The following is a 19859-nucleotide window of genomic DNA, read 5'->3' as shown; positions in this document are numbered from 1 at the left end:
AGTATTTTGACGCAGCGTTGATAAGCGGACGAGTGATAACAAATACTTTATCATTATTCGTTATACCGGTAACGTTCGGACTTGACGAATGACGATCGGGTACATACTACATGAAACGCGTCTCAATAAGACAATAAGTCAATAATGTCTCGTGGCTATTCGACATTCGTAGGTCGTACGTATGTGCTAGGTACTCGATACAAATATTAAATACGTTAAATCAACAAATCATAATTATTACTGGCTACTGGTGCTTGCTTTGTGGGTAATTGTAATGTTATCATCGTGGCTTTGAAACAGTTATACATCGTCGCTTTTGATGATGTTTTCAAACTATACTCGGGACCATTACCGTCATTATTAAAATTAAATACATTCTGTCCAAAGTTACAAGATTTTTCTTTCACGTCGACTATGGATTTTTAGTGATGTCTTGATATAACTTTCAAATTAAAAATGACAAGTTCCTTACACGTCGTCATAACGTGCGTGAAGTTGCTCCTGTTGCCGTCCTAGTGAGTGGAGGTCCGACGTAGGATCGTCATTTTTATTCGCTGTCTAAAATTTTTTCTCTTTTTAACCATAATCATTCTTATTAAATTGTTGTCTCATTTTGTTTTGACAGTTTTTCAACCGATTTCGAGGTGCATCGTAACTGGCTGGCTACGACGTATAGTCTCCCTATATCACAGTGGTATTCTGCTAAACATTCAGAATGGACAATCGACTATCCTCCACTGTTTGCGTGGTTTGAATACTTCTTAGCACAAATTGCTGCCTTTGTTGATATTGACATGTTGTCAATACACAATCGTAACTATTCATCAAATGCCACTATATTCTTTCAGCGGCTCAGCGTCATTATTACTGATTTTGTGTTTTATTACGGGTCTCGAAAGTAAATATCACTCAAATTAAATAACAATGTTATATGTTGATGACAATTAAATTCTTGTATGTTAAGGTATTATTTAATTAAACCACTGAGATGACTTACTAATATATAGAATTGCTAAAGTAACTTAAAAACCATTAATAATTAGTTAAAATGAACAATCCTGTTTAAATATTTTTCCAATATATTTCTCCTTTGCCAAGTTTAATAATTTTTTTTTTTTATTATTGGTTTAAATTAAATTATAAAATGTTACTATGTGTTTACAAAGAATATGATATTCAAAATTTTATAAGTACCTAATATAAACAATAAAGTTTTATTTTAAAATTTCTTATTGTTGTCTTAAATTTTTTGATTAATTATTATTTTATGAATATTTACCTATCGTAAAAGTAAAATATTAATATATATTTTTTTTACAATATACATTTTTACGTATACCTAACTGGAATTCTCATACAACTCATTACTTTTTGTATTAAACGAACAATTACTCATAGCTTTATTAAGTATACTACTAAAAAACTATCAGTTATTTTTCATTAGTTGAATTTGGAAATTTAAATAATAAATTTTCTCAAAAAGCTTTAAAAAGCTTTAATAGTTTCTAACTAGTAATATTATATAGAATAATGTGATGGATAAATATTTTCAAAACATTTGATAAACTACATATTATTCAGTATGAAATTTATGTTATTTTTAGATGCGCTCAGTCAATTGCATTAATTATGAAATCAACAAAGACTAAAAAGAAAAAAGAGATTGATGAAAGTAACATTTCTGTTTTTATCATTGAACTCTTGTTAATAGCTAATGTAACACTATTGCTCATTGATCAAATACACTTTCAGTACAATGGCTTTCTTTTTGGTATTTTACTTATATCAATATCGCACATAATAAAGGTAAAATATGTTACTTTTAAATAATAATTTTAATATATTTCCAATAAATTGTGATATTTTTGCTAATGTAGTGATTTTTTTCTAGGGTGAAAACTATCTAGGTGCATTTTGGTTTACAGTCCTGTTGAATTTCAAACATATTTATTTATACTTGGCACCAGCATACTTTGTTTACTTATTAAAACACTTTTGTCTTAAAAAAAAAATACAATTTGCATTGAAAAGACTTATAAAATTAGGTGTAATTGTTCTTGGTGTTTTTAGTATCTCATTTGGACCTTTTATATTCAATGGTCAAATTTTACAGGTGCTATTAGAATATTAACTATATATAAATCTTATTTCTATTGATTTAATTTATTTATTAGGTCTTTAATCAGCTATTTCCATTCAAACGAGGTTTATCACATGCCTATTGGGCTCCAAACTTTTGGGCCTTGTATAATACAGCTGATATTGGTGCTAAAATTACATGTATTTATACATTTTTATTCTTTCTATATTAATTTACCTATATTAATTAAGGACTTTTTTAGATAAAGACTATGATTTAATAAAAAATAATAATTCAGCATCAATGACAAGAGGCTTAGTTCAAGAATTCGAACACACTGTTTTTCCATCAATAACTCCTCAGATTACTTTTATTTTAACAATAATTTTTATGTTGGTAAGTTTTGGGTTATTTTTCATTTGTTATAAATTTAAAATTTTGACATTTTTTTGTTAATAAAATAGTTGAAATATACTCTATTCAAAATGATATCATTACTGGGTGGTCGAGTTGTATATATGTGCATGGCTCACTATACGCTGTAGTAGTATAGTGGTACAGATAATTGAGTCAGTAAGGATGACAAATAGTTGTTGACCCCTATCTAACAAAAACTGATCGCTGTCTAATTCTGATCTTATTTTAAATAGAAAATAGTTAAACTTAATTAGATTTATATTATTTGAAAGGAAAGTTTTAACAATTAAATGGTTAAATGGAGTTAACAATATACTTAAATAATAATCTACGATGCATGGTTTAGATGTTAGATCCTATATTCTATTTTTACTTTTTTATTTTATAAAAAATTAAACTAAGCATATCAAATTCATGGTTGTGGATTAGGTTAAGTTGTTACCTCTTGATTTAATTTTTTTGTGATTCCATTTGATTAAGAATTAAAATAAACACCTAATTAAGTATTTAAAATCAAATGTACCTCTAGACTAACATATTAATTTAAATTTTAAATATAAGATTAAAATAATTAATTTGTATCTAATAAATAAGATAAATGTGTAATTAACTAATAATATTGTATATATTATAGCTCTGTGTAGAAAATTGTTATATATATATTATATTTTTATGACCTGTTTAGATTTTTTAGCTCAGATCACGTTTAGTTTGATATATCTGTACTAGATAATGAACATAGGTACTATTTGTTATATTTGCTTCTTGCACATGTATTAAATTTATATATTTCTAACTCGCCTGATCAAAAATAAATATTTGTATATAAATATATCCCCATTTGTTTTTACATGTAAAATATATTAATTATCCCAAAACTATTCAAAGATAGGTATTTTTAATTCTTGTATAATATGTAATGCAAAAAGTTATTAAGTTTAATTGTCATGACCATTTTTTTTTATTGAAATGTTAATTTGTCATTTTCAGCCATGTTTATATAAACTTTGGAAATTCAATAGAAATCCAATTGATTTTGTTCGATGCCTTGTATTGTGTGGTTTGACTTCATTTATGTTTGGTTGGCATGTTCACGAGAAAGCATTATTGTTAGCTGTCATACCGTTAACGTAAGTTATTCAATGTTTCTTTTTTTATCTAATACTTAATTTTGTACATGTTTATTATATTATTTACAGAATTCTAGTATTTACCTCTACAAATGATTGTTCCATGTTTACAATGCTATCAACCATCTCTACATATTCTGTTTTTCCATTATTGTTTAAACCATTTGAATTCATTACTAAATCACTATTACTTTTAGTCAATGTTTCATTTTTGTATAATACTGGTAAATTTAAATCATTGAATCGTTTAGAGAAATTGTATTTAATAAGTCTAGGACCATTGTTATTGTTGACTGAGGTTGGATGGATGATCTTAAAATTTGATCAAAGATATCCATTTCTCCCATTGATGCTTACTTCATTCCATAATAGTATAGGTGTTATTTATTGTTGGATAAAATACTACTTATATTATATTTTCCAATAAATTATATAATTTCAAGAATTTACATGTCTATTTTAAAGAAGGAGGGCATTTTAAAAATAAGAATTTATCAATAAAGAAATATTTTTAAATGTTTCATTGATGTGACTATAAAATACAAATCTATTGTACTTATGTTAATTATTTAACTAAAAATGTATTTATATCTATTGTTGAGCTATTACACTTTTGCACTAAAGAAAATTACATAAATTCATATTTTTATTTTTCTCTATTCTGTTAAACACGTGAACATATAAAATACAAAAGAATACTAGTTATTGAGCAATTGTAAACTATTTAGTTATTATAATTAATGAGTACTGTTTAAATTTTAATATAAAACCCTTATACCAATCCTTATATGTATTGTTAAAATGTGTACATGAACTGTACTTGAATATAATTAGATTTTCATCTATGATTGTTCTATATATAATATATATTATATATGTATGTATAATGATTCAAAATACATATGAATTGTAAATGTATGATGTCTGTATCTATCCAATATAAAGAGCCCGATATACATAGGTATACAATACACCTGTATGGCTGAATAATACATAAAGACGAATGACATAAAATGTCATTTAAGGTGTTAATCATCTGTTGTTGTCGTCGGCAAAGATTCGTGGCATTCAGATAATTATACGTTCTTGTACGCTGGGAATTCTAAAATAAACCACAGATATACTCTTAACGTAATAATAAATTCTTACGGCCAGTGTGTTAATATTTTTGACACACTTTTGAAAGCCTCCCCACTACCAACCCGACAGTTAGGATCAAATGGTCTTTTTCGTCGTCTTCTCGTTATTACCATTATTATTATAGTTTTTTTCTACCACGTTTTCCATATGCAAAACATGATCTGTATATGTAGTTTGTACGTATTTATATACGATACAACTGGAAAATGCCAAAAATATCCCGGATAGATTTCCTGTCCACGAGCCCCGGTTTGGTGGGGACGAGCTTAATTGCCGATCTCGAATCCGAACGGCGAACAGTCGTCCGCAGACGTTAGTGGGACCTCCGTCGCGTTATATATATATTATATTTTTGTAAGTACACCAATCATACATAATATAAATTATAACACAATTCTATAACATACTGTACTCTAAATTTCATTACTGTATCGTAGTAAACGTGTCCGTCTGACGCCTAATAACAAAAACTACTTGCTATTTTACCATGTATATTTTCATAAGCAACGGGAGATTTCGTGACGGTGCGAGGGTACCTGCCATAAATCTCACGTTGATGTAGTCGCGATTCAATTGAGGAATGAGGAATGAGGATAGATGATAGACGACGTTGGAGATCAACGTAAAATTTTCCGATGAAATCGATAACTTAGTATGCGTTCATCCGGATCAACGTCGTTCCGTCTTAGAATGATAACGTTTCATATTGGCTACTCCAGGATAGAGGAGTTTTTGTTTTCGTTAACGCGTTGAAAAACGGCATCTTTCGCTTATGTTAAATAACATAATATCCTTGTTACGACTGTTACATTAGCTGATAGCAGCAGCTTTGAATTTTTCTCGTGTAGTATTTATACAGAGGGCCTCACCAGTCACCCCATACGCTCGGTGTAGAAATAACCTGCAGACGTCAAGATCGTCAGATGCGTTTTGTGTTAAAAATTTTTTTGCAGTGCACGTATGAAATTCCATGTGTCTGCTTTAGTAGGTACACACTATACACATAATATAGTGAAATTTAATTAATTGTATAGTTTTTTGTTACAAAAATAAAAAAACAAAAATATTCGTTGTTGTTGATCCCTATTGGGATTCGGGTAATTGGTGCTGGTGTATTTGATATGGTTTTCATGTAATTTATGTTTCGGTATTGAGTTTAATAGATTTCCCAGCGACGATTTAGAAAACCGATTCGCGATTCGTGAATTCAACTGCACACAATAATGGACCATAACATATGATTTACTATATTATATTACTATTGAAATCCTGAACGATTTGTCTGTCCGCATAATACTATATACGCACTGGTATACTATGCACGTTTTATATAAATAGACGCATTAGGATTTTGTGGGTCGTAAAAAGGCAATGTTGGCAGCCCGAACCGGCAGCAGCTATTAATATCAACGGGATCCATCGCCGCCGATCCCTCCCACATATTTTCAGAATAAACGTCTACCGGTCGTTTCTCCGCGAGAAATCCATTTTCAAATAAAACCGCTAGGGACAGGGTGGACAAGATATATCTACCTACCCATTTCGTTTACTCGCGATTTGCACGTTTCGAACGGGTTTTCATTTAGATTTTATTTGTTTACAGAGACTAGGCCTTAGACACACGCTTAACCATGTCTGACGAAGAAGAAGTGTACACGTAAGTCATTTTATAAAATTAAATAATTTTTCTACTGCAGCTGAATATGATATTGTATTAGGTATACAACAGAATGGGTTAGATAGTTGAATTTTTTTTTTTTGAAATAAGAAAATACATTGGTAAATTATATTTACGAATATTACTGTTTATCTGAGTTATATTTCAATTCGTTCAATACATTATATCGCATATATTTTGTAATCCACTTTATTACTCTAATGTGTTTGGAATAATTTTCCCATCAGAATAGTGGATGAATACGTATTGTGAAATCTACATTACCTACGTAAAATGAGTAGACAGATATGATAAAACTGTTTATTTTGGAGTTTAGATTAAGTTTCATTCCAAATGCTTTATTGCAAATTATAATGATATCTATTGTAATATTGTCATATTCTTCGTTGACCTTGTTATTTTATTTACCAGGCTAAATTATTATTTTTATTTTTGTTTTAAATTGTCCAGCAATCACAACCTTCTTAGTATTTACATTACAGTTTTACAATTTTATTTTTTATAAAAAAAGGTTGACTTTTCCTGCATGATGTTAATTTCTAACAAAATAATAAAATTCTTATAAATATTGTGTAGTATAAGCTGCCAATAGAATTAGATAATAGATTATACATCGATATTTCAATAATACTCTGATTGCATTCATCGTTATAGTGTATACTTTTTTATATTTTTTAAATCTATGTATTTTCTATTATCCGAGATGAATTTGTTTTCTCTTACTTATAATATTATTACCTTTACCCATATTTTTGTACCAAGTCGCATGTGAACAATAACTTAAAAAATCACGATAATGTCTGAATAACTATTTTTATTCGACAATTTGATAAAATTTTACTTGTGAACACTTTTTTGTAAACAATCATACAAACTATAAATATGGACATTTTCGCAATTTTTTCTAACAATTTAATTTTTGAATATTTTTGGTTAATCAAGTTTAATCAGGTAGAAATTTAAATATTTGGGCGTTGATCAATATGATTAGGTATACCTATATAAACACTTTATAAATTTTACATTGAACTTAATATTATTTTTCAGTGATTCCGAAGAGGAAACGTAAGTTTTAAAGTATTAAATAATTTTTACGCTTTTAAATTGCTACTGCAAAAGCATTTGAAAAGGATAAGTGAATAAACGTGTAAATGTAGGGGAATACAAAAAAAACAAAATGTCTGTAGAGAGAGAAAAGTTTGAAAGAATAATTTCAAATGCATTGTACATATAAAAATGTTGAGCTAGAAATGAACTCTGTGACAAGAACTTAAAATTTATAGTGGTATATAAACGATTTATTAATAAATGTTTGCCAAGGAATTCACTTATGATTTTAATTTCGATTTTCAGTCACTTGATTTTATTTCATTAGCTTCAACTTGCTTATTTTTGCACGCTTTTCAAAATTGTAAATACGTTATAAGCCAAATGATTTTGTGTATATGAGCACCCGAATTGTTTATTTGGCTTATTCCTTATTAATAGAGTGTACAACGTAATGTGGTCGGAATTATTTTTACATTTCATTATAAATATTCCTATATACATATACATATATATATATAGATAATAATATATTAACTTTACAAAATTTTGAATATTTTGTATGTTGTACTTAGACTATATTATTATCTATAAGTATTTATTAGTTATATATAGTTTAAATGTAATCGTATACGATTTCATAATTAATATTGAAGCCCTACAAATTACCGAGAGAAAGTAAAATTTATAAATATAAGTTTACGTCTGTACACTCTATATGTTTGTGATATTCTTGGAATTTGTCTAAATCGTCAATTTTTGACGCAGGCAACCGGAGCCTGAAAAAAGCAAAGAGTAAGTTTACCACAGTGGGAGTTAAAGTAAAAATGTGTACTGAGTTGATTCTAAAGTAGAAAGTAGAAAAGGCTTAGTGCAGACAATCCATACAATAAGCCTTTAGTTTATGCAGTATTTTTTTTATTTTTTTAGTAGAAAAATTAGAATGTAGACAAAATGGTATTTATTTTATTAGTTCATTGAAAATTAGAAATTTTAGATGTTTATTATAAAGTATTAGCTATAGTAATATTAAGATGTTTTGTATATTTAGATATAGAACGATTAAAAACCAAAGTTTTTCTTGACTAATTTAATATGTTTTTTGAAGTATAAACATACATAAAACTGATTTTGTGTGCAAATTTTTTTAACAATAAATTTTGCATGTCTTTACTATTTATTCATTTTGCCTGGCTATAGGCCACATGGCATCGTTACTAAAAATTATTTTTATTCTGACAATATATCCTGTTACAGTTAACCGGTGCCAAATTTCAAATGACCCATTTATTAATCACATATTATAAATAACAAGCCCCCCGCAGGGGAAAATAACATTACGGTGTCATCAACCCATAAAAAATACAATGTATTGATATCGAAATTAATATATATATTTTTTTTTTTTTTTTACTTTTTCTTTTTGCAAACTTTAGTGCAGATGGAGATCCTGAATTCGTTAAGGTAATTGGTATATTTTATGTTTTAACATAAATATATGTACATTTTGCTTAGCTATGTTGAATTATTTTTATAATTTACCAATAATTTTTGATTTTAACCAGAGGCAAGAATTAAAATCTTCAGCCTTAGACGAACAACTCAAAGAGTACATTCAAGAATGGCGCAAACAGCGGTCAAAGGAAGAAGACGATTTAAAGAAGTTGAAGGAAAAACAAGCCAAGCGCAAGGTTATGCGAGCGGAAGAAGAGAAGAGAATGGCCGAAAGAAAGAAGCAAGAAGAAGAACGCAGACAGAGAGAAGTCGAGGAAAAGAAACAGAAAGACATCGAAGAAAAACGTAAACGCCTGGAAGAGGCCGAGAAAAAACGGCAAGCTATGATGGCTGCTCTTAAGGAACAAACCAATAAATCCAAAGGACCTAACTTCACCATCAGCAAAAAAGAAGGCGTAAGTGTTTAATTCAATTCAATTATTGTCGATGAACTTGATTTTTTTCCTTATCAGGAGCGGATCCAGGGTTGGGTTTTGGGGAAAGGGTCTCCTAAAAAAATTATTTCTGAGCCATATATATACATGGTGTTCTAGTACACGTGTTTCTGAAAATACGAAAAAAATGATTAAGGGAATGTTATTAATTTATTATGGTTGGATTAAAATTTTTTTATGTTAATTATAGGTACCTATAATAATTATACTATTATAAATGTTAATTATTTTATTTTAAAATAACTTCTATACTTAATACAAAATCTAATGTGTACTGGTATTTTTTTTTTAGAAGTAAAATTATTCATAATTATAATTATTATTATTATTATTATAATGCGTTTTTACACAATTTAAAATATTTGTGTAAGTAAAAAGACTGTTAAAGAGGTTTGGAAGAGGGAGCCGAGGCCCCTAGTCCCTCTGGGTCCACTACTGTTTCTTACAATTATGTTATTTAAATATTTATTATTTTTTTTTTTTTTGTATTTCATATTATATCATAGGCATTGAGTATGACATCTGCCCAACTTGAACGCAACAAAACCAGAGAACAGATCGAAGAAGAAAAGAAAATATCGTTGAGCTTCAGAATTAAACCGTTGACCATCGAAGGATTCTCCGTACAAAAACTCCAATTCAAAGCTACTGAACTTTGGGACCAGATCATTAAGCTGGAAACAGAAAAGTACGATTTGGAGGAAAGGCAAAAGAGACAAGATTACGACGTAAGTACCTTTTACTTGTATGGTTATACCTATAATATATTTCATAACTATATTTTAACTTTTAAGCTTCCAGATATTAGTAGTTATATTTTGGTATCTAATACAATAATAATTGCTTGTATTTCAGTTGAAAGAGTTGAAAGAACGTCAGAAGCAACAACTCCGCCACAAGGCTCTGAAGAAGGGTCTCGACCCCGAAGCCCTAACCGGCAAATACCCAGTAAGTGTACATCATATTACAAAATGATCGTGTATATTATACAATTTATATGATCGTATTATTCGGTTGTCGTTAACTTAACATGTTTGTATACGTTTACTTAGCCCAAGATCCAAGTCGCTTCCAAGTACGAGAGGCGAGTGGACACGAGGTCTTATGATGACAAAAAGAAGCTGTTCGAAGGAGTAAGTGTGCACATATATTATATAAACGTATAATCTATACAGAGATGTTAACGAAATAAATAGGGTCTGGAAGAGTTGATAGGCGAAAAGTCCGAGTCTAACTGGAATCGTAAATACGAACAATTCATGAAAAGAAGTAGAAGTACGTAAATATTTAACGAATTTCGGCATGCTTTTCCTTCGCGTCCAGGAAAGAACCGGTTCATATAATAACCGTCCATCAAGAGTAATGTAAAATCTGAATATCCCCTCTAGTTTCCCTACCCAGCCTATTGGTTATTACGCCCGATTATAGATATCCGTGTTTATAACATTTAGTTTCGGCCAAACCTGTGTTTTTTCGTACCCGCATGCACGTTACCTTTTCCTATTTTTTTTTTTGCATTTTTTAGGGTTTAATGGAAACCAGTAAAGAATCGATGGAAAAACAATGGACAGAAAAAAGTGACCAATTTGGTGGCCGCGCTAAAGGTAAGTAATAGACCAGCTTGAATAGAGTCTGTTTAAACTTTTAACTATGTAGAGGTTCGTCTTCGTATTTATTGATTTCAAAATTATTTTATATTTTGTTTAGAAAGTAATAAATAGGTACTTATGAATCACTGTAGTAATAATTTTGATTACGATTATTTTGATTTTTCACGTTGTTAAATTCCATCTCAGTTGCTTGTGAGTGTATGTATTTACGTATATTAATCACAATATTATATCGTATAAAGTATAAACTAAAAAGATTTTACAGTTTGTTTAAACTTTAAACTGTTTGGTGATTTTCAAAATCGTTTTATCTACAGTTTTTAGATAGGTACCTACGCATATTGTTATTTATATTATACGCACATATCCTATATGTTCAATTATATATTTAGCTTGCTAAATCAGCTCAACTAAAATTAAAATATTATTTAGATTTATGTAGAAAACATTTTTTTAGACAATCCTTGATTTATTAATAATTCTAAATACTTTGATTGTTATACAATAATTGATCGTTTATCTACTTACAATGTTTATAAATATATATATATAAGTACATTTACTGTTTCACTACTTTCAACGACAAGGTAAAATCATAAAAAAATTATTACTGTAAATTTTCGACGTCTTAACACTATTCTTAGTTTAAGTATATGTAAATAGTGATTAATAATAGTATATCAGCAATCCACAAAAAATTATAACTCAATTAAATTGTTCTTGTCTCACTTATTTTTTGAGCAGTCGAGAATTTACTAGAATTACTCACCTTTTAGTGCTTTTTTTGCCATTCTACATATTACACAATTACCCTAATATTATGAATGAATTCACCATCCAACCTACCTACATGCCTACCTATAATCATTTTACGAAACCCAAAACAATATTCATGTTCTTCTGCTCTGAACGTATAAATATATATGTTCGTATTGATAAACTTCTTACGTTCTGTTTTCGCAGGACGGTTACCGAAATGGTTCGGCGAACGTCCAGGCAAGAAGAAGGATGACCCAGACACACCCGAAGAGGAAGAGCTCAAGAAAAACGAGGAAGACGAAGAACCGTTTGGCCTTGACGACGAAGAAGCAGAAGAAGAAGTAAATACCTATGATATTTACTATGATATTAGTTTATGAGTGTTTTATAAATGTTATTTGTTAATCAATTACAATTATTTTTATAGGTCGAAGAGGAAGAAGAGGAGGAAGAAGAAGAGGAAGAAGAAGAAGAGGAGGAGGAAGAAGAAGAGGAAGAGGAAGAAGAGGAAGAAGAGGAAGAATAATAATTATAATTCCGCTATTAAAAAATATCTTAAGACCAATTTCAAAAAAAAAAAAAATCACAAATGAAATGAATTTAACTTATATACTTCTGCCTCAATGTAAAAAAAAAAAAATATATTAAATGAATAATTGTACTATTTAAACACTGTTTGTTTGTACAGGACAAAAGATTAACAATAAACATTTGAGGATGAAGTTTATAGATTATTAGGTATTTAAGTATAATATATAGGAATTTATTTATATGAACGACAATCGATAATATTATTGGCGCGGACGGGACATAGTATTATTGTCAATCCCGTTGTTGTCCTTAATATAATTTATTGAAAAAAAAACTTGTGAATTTAAACGAGTCGTATTTAATTTAATTTTTAATGTTTTATATAAATTATTAACTTCTATAATAGAAGTTTGTTTGATATTTTTAAATTTATAACCGACATTAAAAAAATATTATATTATATTTATTTGTGTATATACAATTAAACAATCTTATACGTTAAACGTATATTACGTATATGCAAGGGTACTTATATCGTGTTTAGTACCTAAAATATTTATTATAAGAGATCCGGATTTTATTTAATGCATTAAAAAAAAAAAAAATTAATTTATTTTTAATGGAAAAAAAATAATCTTATCTCAATCGGTTGTAATATATATTAGGTATAATATAATATATTAAATTTTTTACATACACATACACACATACACACACACACAATATATAATTTATACCTAACTAGAAAGGACATGAAAATAATGATAAATGAGTAACTACACTGATATTTGGAAATAATTATTTCCTATTTTTATGAATTATAATATATTTTCTAAGACATTAAACTAGGTTTGAAATAAATAAGGTGGCACGGCTATACGAGTACTTACAGAGTCCATATTTACTGTATATACTTAATAAAAAATAACTTATGACTTATAAGCTGTTTACACATTACTAATTGAATCGATTATTTCAGAAACCCGTTAAGTGCAAATTTTAAAATTCCCAGTTTGCCGCAGAAAGCCGTCAAATGCCACTTATTAATAGGTTTCTGAAGTATAAACATTATTTGACCAAAAATTAAACTGCCATAGAGTTTCGACACTTGACGGGTTTTTACACTAAACGAAGTGTTTTATTTCATAAAACAATAATCTGAACCTAATACGTTTTTCATCATTTTGGCGTTTAACGGGATTCTGAAATAATCGCTTCAACTATTAAATGGATATATTGCAGGCGTTATAAACGGGCGAGCCGGATCCGTGGTGAATGATATCATTAGGTATTAATAGTTGTTATGAAGAATTCGAGAAGTTTTACTTAGTACCCACTTTTGTAGTAAATTATTAATTGTTATTACTAATTAGTATAGGTACCTATATACATTGTCACCTGAAACGAGTTGACTACAGTTTAAATGGTTATAGGTAGAGGTACCTACTTTACCATAACCACTTTTGAAATTGATCATGGTAATTGGTATCACACAACAGCATTAGCCAAGGACAATTCTCAAAGAGTGAAAATCGATATTTGTTTTAATTCGTTGACAAAGATTTATATAGAAAATATAGTACGAAATTGTATTTATTTATTTATAAAATAATGAGTTTGCGCTAGGTATTAATAATATTAAAATTTTACCTTATAATAGTAAAAAAAAATATTATAAATACAATTTTAGTTATGAAAAACTGACTGATCGAATTATCCATTGGCAAACCTCATCACGTGTGTGATTTGTAAAAGGTTCGTTTTTCAAACACGGTTATGCAAACGGGGAATCGAAAAGAGGTACGAATTACGTGTCGACCAAGCAGAGGTCTTTAAGTTTATCATGGATAGGAGAAAAGTCTAAAAGTACCTACCTTTAATAGTTTCAATGTTTTGTATATTTATACCGCTAGAAAATAGCGGACAATAAGGTAGTCTTTGATAGCGATGGGGTTATAATCAAACTTTGTATAAAAAACAAAATTTTTGTGTGTAATACAATCATTTTAATATAATATAAACATATTATATCAAGCACTCCAACGCTGATCTACAAATATTTTTATACACTCCAGTTATTTAGGTACTGACAATTAATCTCAAATTGTGTGTAAAATAGTTATTCATATACAGTGTTGTAATAACAGTAAGTTATAAAAGTAAAATGATAATTCGTTCACTATAATTTAAAATAGTTAATATTAATTTTTTTTATGATACGTAATATACCACAACAATGACTTTATAAAATTAAAATTTATTAAACTTCGCACTCTTCTTCCGGATCTTATCTTTTTTGACGGGTTTCCTGCCATTTTTCTTTCTACGGTGTTCTTTAATTATTCTCTGTTTCAAAATATGTTTAGTGTCCAATTTCAAACGGTGTTCAGATTGCTTTTCCCGTAATTTGGCGTTGTGACGACCCCAACGAGTGTCTAATTTGAACCGGAACACTAAAAGACAAAATGCAAAGTTTACAAAATTAATACATTAGTTCTTAAATGACATGATAACTATTAATTTAAAAAATTTCATAAATCCCAGATATTCTTTTTGATAATATTATGAACGATTATCACCTGATAATCTTAATAAGATATATTGTTGGTAGATTATAATATAATAATTTAGGAATAATTACTATTATTAGTTTAAAGAAAATGGCTTTCAATAATATTTCATTTATTGTACTTACAAGGTGCTATTTTCTTTTGTTCTTCTTCGTCATTTCCTTCTGCCACAGAATTCTTCAATTTTGATTTCTCCTGCCATTTTTCATACCTATCACTTTTGTATGTGATTGGTATCCAATGCCCAGATTCGGATTTGATTTTTTTAACTTGATTTTTTTCAAGACTCTGTTTACTCACATATTTGTGACTCACTGGATCCCATTTACGTTTATTTGAATTTTGTTTAGCTAATGACTGTTCTGAATCACCCATTAAATCCAATATTCCTTCACTTGATTTCAAATTATCAACAGCTAGTCTGAATAATACAATGTGTTACATTTAAAATGATTATAAAGTATATATTTTTCATTCACTTACCCTTCTTCTGTATAGCAATCAGCTGGTTGGTATGGTATAAAATGTTCAGACTTAACTGGTTTTTTTGTTTTTTTCAGATTTTTTTTCTTTTTTTGACCAGTTACACGAGGTCTTTGTGTGATAATATCATTAAATGTTTCTTGAATTTCAGTTTGATTACTCGATGGCAAATCAACTTTTTTCAACCGCACTCCTTCAGGATCATTAAGCTGTTCACGTTTTTTTCGATGATAGTTAATAACGCTTGGCATATTTCGTTCTCTTAATAATTTCATTTGAAGTAATGGAATTGAGTTTGTAGACTGACCCATTTCAAAAACGGTCTATAAAATGATATAATATTAATATGATTACAATACATAGTTGGTATTAAAATATGGCTTAAATTAGTAGGCTAGTTGGTACCTTGATTAAAATAGGTTTACAAAAATATTGTATTAAATAAATATATATTACAAGCAAAATATATAATTTAGGCATTTTCTACAATGCTCAGACATCTTATACAATAACTGAGCATTATATTAAATGGTCTTCGTATATTGGGTAATATAAATAATATAATATTTAATTTTAAAATATTGTCAAAATATCAGAGTAAGATTAAGCACTGGTTATTATTTGTAGATTTGAATTAGCTAATGTGTTTTTTCGTTTGTTCTTATCGGTTTTCTTACAATGGGAAAGTCTACACACTACATGTAACATATATTATGATTATAATGTTTATCGATAAGACCTATACCAGTTAATCAGTGGCAACTAGTTGGGTGCAAAAGGGTTTTTAGTACCCCCTAGTACAAATTTAGCACCTCTTATTTTTTTTATACCTGACTTATTATTTTAGAGAAGTACCATGGCTTTGTGAGTCATTAATAGTTTTTGCAACCTAAATTTTAGAGGTCAGATGCGCCTATAGGGTTAATTCTCGTAAAATTAATATTTTAGTAACCACGAATCATTTGCATAGTGTAGTTCAATAATATTCTAACTTATAACGAAAATATGGAAAAGTTTAATGCTGATTTAAAAGATTTGTTAAAAAAAAGGTTCAAATAATTTATTTTTTGCCAAAATGCCATGGAAGCAGTACATGGGAAAATAAGTGATAAAAAAATAAAAAAAAATATTATGTTTTCTAATAATATAAATATTATAGTATAAATATATATTATTCATTACATTTTGATAAAATTTTACTATTAAATATTATATTATCTATATTGCCCAATATACGAAGGTAATTCTATATAATGCCTGGTTATTGTATAAGATGCCCGGGCATTGTAGAAAATGCTCAAATTGTATATTTTGTCTATTCTTTAATCATTATGCTGTCTTGTAGAAATAAAAAAAAAAAAAACTATTAGTAACTTATCTTTAACAAATAATGAAAAATTAAATAAGTCACAGTAATAATTTACTTTGTATGGAAAAAATGATACAAGTTAAATTATTACATATCATAAAATATTATTTATTTTTGAACTAGTCCTTAGAAAAGTAGTGAATTTTAAGTTATTTAATTTAGTCCCTATTATTGTGTACCACGCATTTGCAAATAATAACTTACAGTTTCTGGTCTAAAGTTTTTAATACGGCTAACAAAGTCAATACGTCCCATATCTGATTCAATTATTTTTTGAAACATTGGATGCTCTGCAATAACTGTTAAATCAATTTTCTTAGCTCTACGGACACTATCAACTGAAGCACCTGGCCTAGACTTGATATAGTTTTTATAACCATTTGTACACGTTTTCAAAGAGTTAATCTAGAATAATACATAAAGTATATTATAATATATATAATAAAAGAAGTAATATTATGTTCTTTGATTGAATAAGTACAACATTTAACTTACCACATCAATGGATGATGTATACCAATTTGTCAATTGTCCTAATTCTTCTTCCAACAACAACTGGGGCACTATGCCAAAAAGGCCATCAGTATCATCATCAGACTTTGGTGTTTCGAGCACAGGACTAAATGGCCGGCCCAAGAACAAATGTAAATCTAATAAATAACACATTTCATCACGTGTCACTAAACTATATGCTTGACCAACTTTTCCAGCTCGAGCACACCGTCCTAAAAAATTATAATAGGCAATGGTTATAATATGATTATAAAACTACATTATATATCTACTATTTACTTACCAACTCTGTGCACAAATAATTTAGACTTTGCTGGAAAAGTGTAGTTAATAACTACATCCAACTGTGGAATATCTATACCACGTGCAGCTATATCAGTTGTTATGAGAGTTTTTACACTGCCTGTCTGAAATTTACTAGCATTTATTTTCCTGGCCGTTGGATCCAAATCAGAGTAAATGAATGTATTTGGTATATCTTGAAAATCTAGAAGCTAAAATATACATAGAAATTAAATCTTATTTATGTAACAATTTTATACAAGAATATACCTCAAGATTTGTAATATCCAATAAAAATATAAGATAAAAAAATATATTGAAACTATTTTTCAGAAGAACTTACTAAATGAATATAATCAACATGATGTTTGGTTGGAGCAAAAATTATAGTCATAGAATCTGGTTTAACCACATATTTCAGAAGACATAAAAGAGCACCATCTCGTTCTTCAGGCCGCACGTTTAGAAATCCTAATCCCAATGTATCAGGTATTTTTGACTCTACATCCAATCTAAAGTTTAAAACATTTAAAACTAAAATTTAGGATAATGTTAACTATATTAAAAAGATTAAAATATGTTTGAATAAAAATTAAATTTTCATCAATATTATACTAAGAACTAAATGATTTTAACCTTATAAGAACAGGGTCAGAGAGTCCTGCTCGAGCAAATTGAACTAAAACTTTTGGTAAAGTAGCTGAAAAAAGTAAAGTTTGTCGAGTTTCTGGTAGACGAGCAATAATTTCTGTTAATTGTTCACCAAAACCCATTTCGAAAAGCCTACAAAAAAATATATTAATTATAATATAGTAAATCAATAAATAGGAAACTAAATTAAGTAACTTACCTATCTGCTTCATCAAAAACAACATATTGAATGTTTGGCAACTTCAAAGACATTTCTACACATAAATGCAAAAATCGACCAGGAGTAGCTACAATAATATCTGGAGCACTGTGCATTATACTAAATTGGGCTTCCATTGGATCACCTCCTAATATCACGGCTGATTTCAAGTTAGTAAATTTTCCTATTTCTTTTAAAAACTTCAATGTCTGAAATCATGTTATATTCATAAATTTGGTTTTTTGTTAATTATTATTATAAAGTTCTGTTTCTTTATATCTATCAATCACAATATACTACTAAGTTAAAAGTTGTAATTTATTAAGACATAATATTATTAGGTACTTAGCCACATTTACTATGATATTAATTTTTAAAATTTAGTTATTGGCTACTGAGGGTAATGTTAATATTTAATAACACAGTTACTAATTAATTGTACAAGAATATTATAAGTTCAAATGTTAATAGAATAATGAAATCACCAAAAAATATTATGGAATACTTCTTTTAAAAAATTCAGAGAAATATCAAGTATCTACTATCAAATTAACCCCAAACGCATTTAATTCATTTTTTATAACTTATAAGTTATATAAGGTTCAATATAACATATAATATTCACATAAAACTATAAATGCAATTTGATTGGTTAGTTTTTAGTAGCATAATAATCTTTTTTATATTATCTACACAAAATGGATATTATTAAGGATTTTAAGTTATTGTATTCTCCAGAAATTACAATCATATTTTTATAAAATATTACCTGAACGGCAAGTTCTCGAGTTGGTGATAAAATTAAAGCACGTATGCCTCTATGTCCGTTAACAGTGTGCTGAGTCAATTTTTCAAACATTGGTATCAAAAAACAAGCTGTTTTTCCACTACCAGTCCGAGCCATGGCTACAACATCACGGTTTTCCAAAGCAATAGGGATTGTCTAAAATAAAACAATAATGTCAAGAATTACTATCAAACAATTTCAAAAATAACATAGTTTTAAATTTGGCCATACTTTTCTCTGTATAGGGGTGGGTACTTTGTAACCTCTTTTGAGTACTCCCTTTAGTACAGGAAAACTCAATCCCATAGCTTGAAAACCTCCAGATCTTTTGCCAGTTTTTTGTTTGGCTTCTGGTTTTAATGTAGCTATATCATTGAATCCAATTAACGTTTCTTCTTCCATTTTCTAATCAAGTTCAAATGAAAAAGAACATTATAATAAGTAGTTAACAATTATCAATAAGTTACAATATTAAAAGAATAAACTCACTCACTCGAATAAAGAAATAATTAAGAAACCACAGAAACTCAGAAATTCTTTTGGATATATTCGATATAAAGCTATGTTAAATATACAGTAAATTATTAAAAAATAAACATTGTTTTTAATATTTATTATTACTTGTTTTAAAACCACGTGCCCATTGATAATAATGGTAATGAAT

The 19859-nt window shown here is 28.3% G+C and overlaps 3 protein-coding genes across 10 annotated transcripts; 2 read left to right on the top strand and 1 right to left on the bottom strand.

Annotated features, from left to right (window-relative positions):
- Positions 1–65: 65 nt before the first annotated feature.
- LOC112603885 (probable dolichyl pyrophosphate Glc1Man9GlcNAc2 alpha-1,3-glucosyltransferase) lies at positions 66–4072 on the top strand. Its single transcript, XM_025352688.1, has 8 exons — positions 66–515; positions 626–898; positions 1605–1806; positions 1892–2113; positions 2175–2280; positions 2343–2476; positions 3488–3627; positions 3697–4072. Exons 1-8 carry the CDS (start codon positions 457–459, stop codon positions 4052–4054), a joined length of 1494 nt encoding a protein of 497 aa, XP_025208473.1. The 5' UTR covers positions 66–456; the 3' UTR covers positions 4055–4072.
- A 943-nt stretch (positions 4073–5015) lies between these two features.
- On the top strand, positions 5016–12689 carry LOC112603887 (troponin T). Of its 7 annotated transcripts, none has more exons than XM_025352691.1 (12): positions 5016–5121; positions 6371–6424; positions 7493–7510; positions 8261–8287; positions 8929–8956; positions 9058–9402; positions 9948–10169; positions 10297–10389; positions 10494–10574; positions 10638–10716; positions 12015–12151; positions 12238–12336. In XM_025352691.1, exons 2-12 carry the CDS (start codon positions 6399–6401, stop codon positions 12334–12336), a joined length of 1155 nt encoding a protein of 384 aa, XP_025208476.1. In that variant the 5' UTR covers positions 5016–5121; positions 6371–6398. The 7 variants fall into 7 exon arrangements, with proteins under 7 accessions (XP_025208476.1, XP_025208474.1, XP_025208477.1 ...); XM_025352689.1 differs by lacking the exon at positions 10638–10716 and adding an exon at positions 10967–11045 and having other exon boundaries at positions 5017–5121; XM_025352692.1 differs by lacking the exons at positions 8261–8287; positions 10638–10716 and adding an exon at positions 10967–11045 and having other exon boundaries at positions 5017–5121.
- Positions 12690–14319: 1630 nt separating this feature from the next.
- LOC112603862 (ATP-dependent RNA helicase DDX54) lies at positions 14320–19810 on the bottom strand. Of its 2 annotated transcripts, none has more exons than XM_025352654.1 (12): positions 19685–19810; positions 19427–19600; positions 19178–19351; positions 18409–18617; positions 18195–18341; positions 17902–18070; positions 17560–17770; positions 17259–17488; positions 16968–17168; positions 15395–15717; positions 15037–15332; positions 14320–14794 (listed from the first exon to the last, which is right to left on the bottom strand). In XM_025352654.1, exons 2-12 carry the CDS (start codon positions 19595–19597, stop codon positions 14592–14594), a joined length of 2334 nt encoding a protein of 777 aa, XP_025208439.1. In that variant the 5' UTR covers positions 19598–19600; positions 19685–19810; the 3' UTR covers positions 14320–14591. The 2 variants fall into 2 exon arrangements, with proteins under 2 accessions (XP_025208439.1, XP_025208438.1); XM_025352653.1 differs by having other exon boundaries at positions 19689–19810.
- Positions 19811–19859: the final 49 nt, after the last annotated feature.

The sequence above is a fragment of the Melanaphis sacchari genome, unplaced genomic scaffold, assembly GCF_002803265.2.
Source record: "Melanaphis sacchari strain LSU unplaced genomic scaffold, SCAv2.0 Contig112_pilon_pilon, whole genome shotgun sequence".
NCBI classification, from domain to species: domain Eukaryota; kingdom Metazoa; phylum Arthropoda; class Insecta; order Hemiptera; family Aphididae; genus Melanaphis; species Melanaphis sacchari.
Note: the sequence above shows the minus strand (reverse complement) of the source record. Positions and strands in the feature narration are given on the sequence as shown.